General features: G+C 38.4%; 1 protein-coding gene across 1 annotated transcript in view; it reads left to right on the forward strand.

Annotated features, from left to right (window-relative positions):
- LOC103812204 (transmembrane protein 2-like) overlaps positions 1–5,352 on the forward strand; it is a gene marked incomplete at its 5' end in the record, with an annotated part of 6,979 nt that extends 1,627 nt beyond the window's left edge. Inside the window, 6 exons of the mRNA XM_009085214.1 lie at positions 90–275; positions 1,435–1,654; positions 2,225–2,323; positions 3,459–3,607; positions 4,305–4,411; positions 5,156–5,352. Coding sequence (XP_009083462.1) covers positions 90–275; positions 1,435–1,654; positions 2,225–2,323; positions 3,459–3,607; positions 4,305–4,411; positions 5,156–5,352 — 958 coding nt within the window. The remainder of the gene's footprint in view (positions 1–89; positions 276–1,434; positions 1,655–2,224; positions 2,324–3,458; positions 3,608–4,304; positions 4,412–5,155) is intronic.
- Positions 5,353–8,591: the final 3,239 nt, after the last annotated feature.

The following is an 8,591-nucleotide window of genomic DNA, read 5'->3' on the forward strand; positions in this document are numbered from 1 at the left end:
TTGCTTGTTTTTGAAGTGATCTGTTTGCTGCACATTGCCATGTAAACTGTTCCTATGATGACTACGATGACATTTTATTTTGTTTTCAGGAATGACTGGATTCGTGTTGGTGTTTGTTACCAACCAAATACAGATTTTATTATAGTATTGGAAACCTTTCAAAGGCGATCACCTGCTCTGTCAAGCAAGGTAGAGCGCTACATGCCTGTATCTTCGATGATGGAGCTCGAAAAGAATCGATCAGACAAGAAGTTTTACTTTGACAACAGTACTGGGTAACTCCTTGTAACTTGACCCTACTGGAAGATGTCATTTAACCTTAAAATGCCCAGTTTGATAATGTTAATAGAAACTGATTGACATGCCTGCATAAGAGGAAAGCTATTGTGAAGGAGCCCCAAACCTCTTTGAAAGAATGTGTATGTCTTTAAATCTGAAGTACAGTGGTTGTCATAGAAATACTTTTCAAGAGCACCACAGTTAACAGAGATATTTCCTACCCCTTGTCTGGGGAAAATATGCAGAGTAGTGCCTTTCAGGAGTTAATTTCTTAGTCTTCAAAGAAAATGTGTGCCTTCTTATTAAACTGAAAATTCTAGGGGTTTCCAAGAAGCTTTCTCTTCCAAGAACATTTTAAAGATTTTCAGAACTGCAATCCTAATCTGTTTTCAGACTTCTCAAAAGAACTTAAAAGTCCTAGTCCCTCTTTCAAAAGTATTTGTGACAGAGGCCACTCTGATCCTGAGAGGTTTAAGATATGTCAACTTTCAATAAATTAAGTACATCACTTGTGTGTTTTGAAAATCTTGATCTTTAATTTATGATTTATTATCTTACTTATTTCATTCTCTTATCTGGTACTGTGTCTGTCTGTAGTAAATATGCAGGTGAGTGTAGTTATTGAAAAGACATTTATGTTGTTTTGTCCAAAAGCTACAGTGATAACAGTTGAATATGTAATAGAAGAACTACCAGTCTCTGTGTACTATGAACGTTATTAACCACTACACCCTAAATTGCATTTCTAGGCATTTGCAATAGCACAATTACATTGTCTAGTGCTGGTGGGTGAGGCTGAATATCTAAGTATTTACTGCTGCATGTCTGCAAAGGCCTGTGATCAAAGAACACCTTTATGCTCTGCAGTTTGTTTTTTGTTTCCTGCAAGCCACTGATTTGAGGACTGGTTCTTTCTTGCAAGGCATCTGCATTTGTATTGATGTCTCCTTTAATTTTGGGGAATTTCAGATGTCATTAGAGACTTCCTAACTCTAGTAAAACTATAAATACTTTGAAAAAGTTTGGATAGTGGTACAGAAGTGAATACTGTAGTTTTTCTGTTTCTGAAAATCACAAAATATAACTGTTAAGGTTTAATATACTTATCTATATTTCTATCAGTTAATTTAGATTATTTTTCACCTTTTTGTGTAGATTACTGTTTTTATTTCTTCAAGCCAAATATAATAGGGATGGTCACAGTTATTGCTCATCTCAGGGATGTGAAAGGATCAAGATTGTGACCAAAGATTCAGCAAAAGGGATAAGTAACTGCATGGCTAAAGCTTACCCAAAGTACTACCAAGGACCAACCGTCATAAAGCAGATGCCAGTAAAAACTACTGTACCATGTACAAAATGCGGCACAACTCAGGTAAAACAAAATAAGCAAAAATTTACGTGAACTGCAGAGTTGATGATCCCATCAACTCACTTTAAGGCAGAACTGCAATCTTTCAGGACGAAATATTGCACTTAGCAGTTTGCAGTGGTCACATTGTTAATTGTCTGTATGCCAGAAGATGGGAAGTCCTTTGTAGCAAAAGGTTTGAGTTTTTGTTCCTTGAAAAATGCAGCTTCACCTCTCGCTCAGAGTGCTACAGAGCAGAGACACAGATCTGGTGTCTTGCACTGCAGTATTTGCACTCCATGTAGGATAGCTTTGCTGCAGAGATCTACATGGCCAGCCTTCTCTCCCCCATTTTTTGGATCTTTGCTTATTAGCATGAACTTGAAATTGCATTATCATTTTCAACTATATAAACTGAGAAAAATATTGAAATATGTTACATGATATATTGTTATATTTATTAGCATTATTAGTAACATAAATAATGCTACTAACAAATGCATTTGCTTTGGAGCATGGACTATCTGTTATAAACTGGCATGAAAGTGTTGAAGACATTGATATGTGTCCTTAACTGTTTTGTTTGATATCTAGATGATATTCACCAGTGATCCTCACAAAAACTACCTCCTTGTACAGATTAATTCTTCCGGTAAAAAAGAGTTAAGTAAAGGTCAGCAAGCATTTGTATCTGTAAGTATTTTTATGGTTTTCTTCTTAACTATCATTTTAGCAGTTTGTTTTATAACAGTTGTACAGCTCTACATAATGTTGACCTCAGTTTTCTTCTCTTGAATGAAAAGAGTGGTTCATTGTTTAAAAACCAAAGTAAAAAGTGTTTTAACCTCAGAAAATGAGGCTCCAAAGCTCCATTTTGTATTTGAATCCTTTCCTGCTGGAGAGAAAAATGTTCTAGTAAGGGAGAGTTTAAAATGTTCAGTTTCACAGTGAATTCTGGGTGGGTATATATTTATGGCTGGTTTTGGGAATAAAACTCAACCTAACAACCTGTTAATTAAAACCATACTGTTGAAATTGTCCTTGTGCAAGCAGATTAGTGAATTTATTGGATGGGTCATGCAAGCCATTAAGTTTTGCTAAAGTCCTCAAAATGGCAATTGCAAAATGTCTGTATTTGTTCTGATGTGGCCTTAATAAGCCTAGTGATGTGATACTGTATTAAAAAAAAGTAGTTTACTTTGACTTTTCCATTCAGATGCTGGAGGAGACTTGCACATGATGCTGAAATAGCATTTGCAGACACCCTCACACCATAGAGCTTAGTCTGCATGTGGATTACATTCTGCAGTGCCAGTGCTTTGGCATGGTTCAATCTTCAGTTATTCAGGCAGACAAATGGCACATGAGCAGCATAACCTTAGCAGCTGCAAACTTCTACAGGAATGTTTGTGCCATATCCAAAGCAGTAAGAGTGGAAGAAACTGGGCTGGGACTGGGCTGTTGCAGGGTCCAATTTACTGTACTATTGTCAAGAACTCCAGGTGGTTCAGTGTCTAGATACTAGCTTCCTGAAGCAGGAGCAGTGTCCAAAGCAGGTATTGAGTCACTCAAAATGTGCAATATCCCTGTAAAAGCCAGGGACTGAAGGCTTCTGTGCAATTTCAGAAGAGCCACTGACGGTGTCCTCTTAAGAGGAAAATCAAAGAGATGCCAGGGAGAAGCAAGTATTTGTAAAGATATTAGTATACCATTGTGTGTAAACTAGAATAAGATTAACACTGAGTGTCATAGAATTGCTGTTTCATGAATATTAATTTTAAGAAAGGAAGAAAAAGTTCTTTTCTCTCTCTTTTTTTCTCCCTTTCAGGTCAACAACACCATGTTTTCCTTCAAGGATAATGGTATACTTATTGTTCTAGTAGATGCCTGCACTGGCACAATATTGGGAAACAAATTATTTTCTGGAGTAGACATTAAGCGTGTAGATGGTTATTTAAAATCTGGAATTCCACAAAGGTATGCATAATTTCCAGTATGCCCTGTAGGTTGTAGCTTTGCTCTCTGACGGGGATTTAGATAATTATGTCTATACTGGAGCACTTGAAAGTGAGCAAAACATGTATCTAAGTTGAGGGGAAAGGAGAAACATAGGAGCACTTAAATGGATGGTTTACCCTTATTTAAGAAAACAAAGCAAATTTTGAACACTTACAGTTTCTGGTGTTGCCTGTCTTTCACCTGAAAAATAATTTTCTTTTAACTAAACATCATGTAATAACATTTCTTTACTTAAAGCAGGAATAACTTTTTATTTAATAAGGGCAGTAACAAGGACTGTATGACAAAACATCACACTGTTCTCTCCCTATATGGAGAAAATTGCTTATCATTAAAGAAGGATGAAGAGCTAGTGTCAGAAAAAGTTAGCATTCTAATATGTTTGGTTTGGATCAATATCTAAACTTGTTTTTTTGATACAAAATATTAAACTTTGCTTAAATAACAGTTTCTGATGATTTTGAAGTTAAATTTAGAAGTCAGTTTAAAACCAAAAAAATTCTAAGAACTGCTTTCAGAAAGGGTTGAATACTTCCAGGTCATGAGTGCTCTTAAAGAAGAGGACTGTGAGGCCAGCTAGCTGTAAATGCATGTAGCAGAATATTAAGAAAATGTGTTTATAACAGCTGCTGTCTCTGCACTGTTCCTTCTGAAGGTCTGTCGTTCTGCTGAGCACAAGAGGTGATGTAGCAATTCCTAATAATTTAGCAGAAGCCTTAATGTCCCTGGGGACAGCAAAACCACCTTATCTTCAGAGCAACGGTTGGTGGAGATTTTGCACATTACTTTGACATAAGCTTGATGTGTGTGTTTATGTTGGTGTGGTGGGTTTCTGTTGGGGGGCATGAAAAGAATGCAGCTGATAGAGGGTGGTTGCCAGTTTGCACTGGTGAGGGCTGCTGTGTGTCCACTCCTGTGGAGAGGGGAGGTAGGCAGCACTTCAGCTGATGGGGCAGAAAACCCTTCCCCTTGCTACAAAGGATGTTGTGTGAAGCTTGTTGCAAACGGAAGTGACTAGCAGTTTTTTGTGCCTGTGGACTGCACAAAGAGTCCCAGACTTTTTTCCTGAAGCTAGTATTTGTGCCCCACCCAGCAAATCTGTTTTCCTGACCCTGTCTAGTATTTCCTGTTATAAGAAAATTTGAAGCTAGAAATTAAACACTTTTGGTATTTTGAAGGATGATCACTTTATAGACCACATGGGGTAGCTCTTGTCCATTCAGAGTCCTGACACAAGTCATGTCTGAGAACACAAGGTTTTTTAACTGTCCAATTAACTGTGTTTTCAAATTAAGATTTTAGAGTATTTATTATTGAAAAAGGAAATTACAAACCAGTATTTCCTTGCACAGTGTATGTGAACCTGAGAGTGGATTAATGTCCTGAATAATGGCGGGGGGGGGGATGAGAATTTCAGAGGAGCATGCCCTTTCCTTTCTGACCAGTCCTTAATTGTGCTTCAGTGGGCTTGGCTGATTTGATAATGCTGGGCTGCTTTTGTCACAGGAAGTCTGGCCTTTCTGGGTTTCAGAGGAAACTTCAAGCCATCCTGGATTAAGCTGTTTACAGGTCCTGCTGAGCATGGGCTCATTCAGATAGAAAAGTATATCCCTTTACAACTGGAAGAGTATGGCTGTGCCAGAGCGATCAAAAGCCGACGGAAAGACCTCGAGCTTCTGAAGAAAGTTACAAGATCTTATTAAGGACTAAAATGTACATAAAAGCTGGGGAAAAAATGTGAAGTAACTTATTTTTTAATTTATGACATTTTAAACTATATTGTTATCCAAGTAAAGCATGTTATTGTCTGACAGATGTTTGCCAGCATTGACTGCTTGAATGCCAATCTGTGCACCTTCTAGTTGTACAAAATATTAAAGAATTTATTAGTATTTGTATAAACAGGTTTCAGAGATTTTTCAGATGTTTGTATTTACTGTAAACGAGTTCTTTCTGTTTAATACTCCTTTTGTATGTAAGAGGGTGTTCATAAGAGCCTTAATTTTTTAATAACAGGTGTTGGAGTACATCTTGTGTTACTTGAAGGATTAACATTAACGCCTCCATAAACAGCTTGATTCAAGCTGTCATTATAACTTAGCATTTTCCCCTAAGCTGTTTAGGTGTTTTCTTGGGAGTTTATTTAGCAGTCAGCTCAGTTATGTTCTCAGTCTGCTTTCCAAAGCGTTAAACCCTAATTTCCCCTATGCACGCAGCTGACTCAAGGGGTTTTAACTGCAATAATTTTTTTGCTTTCCTGTGTGAAAGATGGAAGGGGGATTCAAAGATCCAGCCTGGGGCTGTGTGAGGATTGTGTACTGTGCAACAGAGTTTTACAAGGCTATGTGTAACAGCATGGCATGCAGAGCAGGAAATTACTACTGGGTTTTGGGATCACTGTTTATTATTCACCCCTAAATACACAGGTTTTTGTAAGAGTTACTGTAGTAAACAGTCTGGGTGTTAAGGCTGTAGTCTTGAGTACAGCTTGACCTCAGCTTAGCCTTTTAAAGCTTTCAGCCAGAAGGGCAAAGCTGAGGTACTGTTATTCTCAATTTGTTAGGAAACTAAGCTTCTACTCTTGCAGTGACACTTTTTAAAAATTATTTTTAAGGCTATCCCAGCTTTTGACTTTGAAGTAATTGGGAAATATTCTCCTTTCATTCAGGCATGTTGTATCTTTTGCCTTAACTTCAACCCTTTTAATATAATCATGTTGCTAATTCTTATTGACTTAATATTAGGTCCATTTGATTTCTTTTGGTTTTGTTGCAATTATTTGGCCCTTTCTGCAGATGGTGTGAAAATCATTTAGGAGAGGCACAACTGCCCTTTTTCAGAATCCTGGGCTTTGAAATTAAATTTCAGGGACTGTAAAGATGCAGTTCATAATAGGGAACAATAGGTGCCACAGAGCTAAAATGTATCCCTAGTTCTAATAAAACTCACATAGTTCTTGTACATGTTCACATTCATTTCAGCTGGTGTAATGCATCTACCATTCAGACAGACTTTGTGCTTTGAATTCAAAATGGAGTGGCTGTTGGAAATTAACTAGATGCCTATCTTCTCCAAAGAAGTTGAAAAACTGTGGGGATTTTTTTGTGTGTGTGCTTTAAAGGAGAGGAGGCACAGTAGCAGACCTATTATTCTGTTCAATTGAAATATGCTACCTCAGTGCTACAATTAAACTGCCTGGTGTAGTGTACTTACAACTAAGAAGGGGAAAGGAGCACAAGAGATGAAGTTAACAAATAGACGATTGACATTATTGTAAAACCAAGCCAAATGGGTGATTGCATATTTTGCAGTCCTTCTGATGTAATGTTTTTAAAAAAGTCATTTTGTTAGGGGGAGGTGTGGTAAATCTTTAAGACTAGCTATAATCTTTGGTGGTATTAATGCAGGGCAATGTGATTTAAATGCTCTTAATGCAGTAGTGGTAGTGTTTGGGGATTAAAATGGCTTTAAGGCTTCCTCTGTTCTGTGGGTTATGCTCAGCAGAGAAATAGTGATGAGGCAGTGACCCTCAGGCTTGTGAAGTTGGCCATTATTTATGAAATTCTGCTGTTCTAAGCTGTCTTGTAAAAATCATACTGGAAGTGTCAAAGGTATTCTGAGGTAGGGCTTCCTGATTGACAGTTGGGCCTGAAGTTGAAGTGTTGTTGTGTAAATTTAAACATGTGATAAATGGCATAAATAAATTTTTACATCTGACAAGGCAATAAAATCTTGGGTGTCTTCTCTTCTTGTATCAAGTAATTTTATATGGTGCGCTGTGTGAATAATATAAACTATTTTATTCCAAACACCAGTTTACCTGCACAGTTCATGGAGCATATCCTGCTCTTCATTCAGAGACAAGTTAGGAATACTGGGAAAGGAGACACTGATGGTGGCTGAAATTACAGGCCTGTCTCAAAAGTCAGACATCTCAAAATCTGTCTGAGCTGCTGAGTGTAGAGTCACATCATCTTGGGGGGCCTATTCAGCATTGTTATTGACTCAGGGGCTTCCTATCCATATCTTGCTGGGGAGTAAAGAAATGGCACCAGCCTGTTCTAGATGGTGCCCAGTGGCACAGGACCATAAGCCCTGAGCGCACACTGAAATTCAGGCAATTCCACAAAAACAGAAGGGGTTTTATTGAGTGGTTGATGAAGAACCAGAATGGGTTGCCAGAGAGGTTGTGGACTCTGGCTGTGGAAAAGCAGCTTTAACTAACCCTGCTGTGAGACAGCTAGTGTCCTAAGCCTAGGGGCCAGGGAGCTTCTAGCCAGGTGATGCTGTGTTTGTGAGCTGTTGAAATTACCAATGTGCCTAGCCTCTCTTTTCAACTGTGCCAGCCACCACAGCCTGCAAGGGCTGATCCACCTGCTTTTCCTGTATGAAACTCAGTCCTTAGAAGTGAGGCACTTTTGCCCCAAACTCAGTCCAGAAAACATTTAATCTCCTCTTCATGCTAAGGCTTTTTATTCAAATAGACTGATTTCCATTCCTTGATCAAATTATGTCATCCTACTGTAAAGAATTTAAAAAGCAACAACTAAGAATAAATAAACTGCTTGGAGCAGGTACCAGATTAAGTTTACTGTCAACAAGGCACTCTTTAGGGCCAAAGGCACCACTGAAAATCCACTGCATGAAGGATGGGAGACTCGTCGGTAAAGAGCCAGGATAATGGCAAGGACATGCTGTAGAAAAATGCAGACTTAATTCGGTATTGTGGGACTGCAGTGATGAGTTCTGATCCAGAGCATGATAATATGTTTTCCTGTTCAGGGCAAGCCCCATGATTTCCTCTGCTTCCCCTCAACTCCTTTTCACCATATTTAGGAAGGATGTATATCTGAGGATAGTCATCCAGCTCTGACTGAAAAGCCCAGTCAGCTGGGTTGATGATAGTTGTGCACTGGTCAGTGAAGGTCATCAAAGGGTATGT

This window comes from Acanthisitta chloris, unplaced genomic scaffold (assembly GCF_000695815.1).
Source record: "Acanthisitta chloris isolate BGI_N310 unplaced genomic scaffold, ASM69581v1 scaffold9722, whole genome shotgun sequence".
Classification (NCBI taxonomy): domain Eukaryota; kingdom Metazoa; phylum Chordata; class Aves; order Passeriformes; family Acanthisittidae; genus Acanthisitta; species Acanthisitta chloris.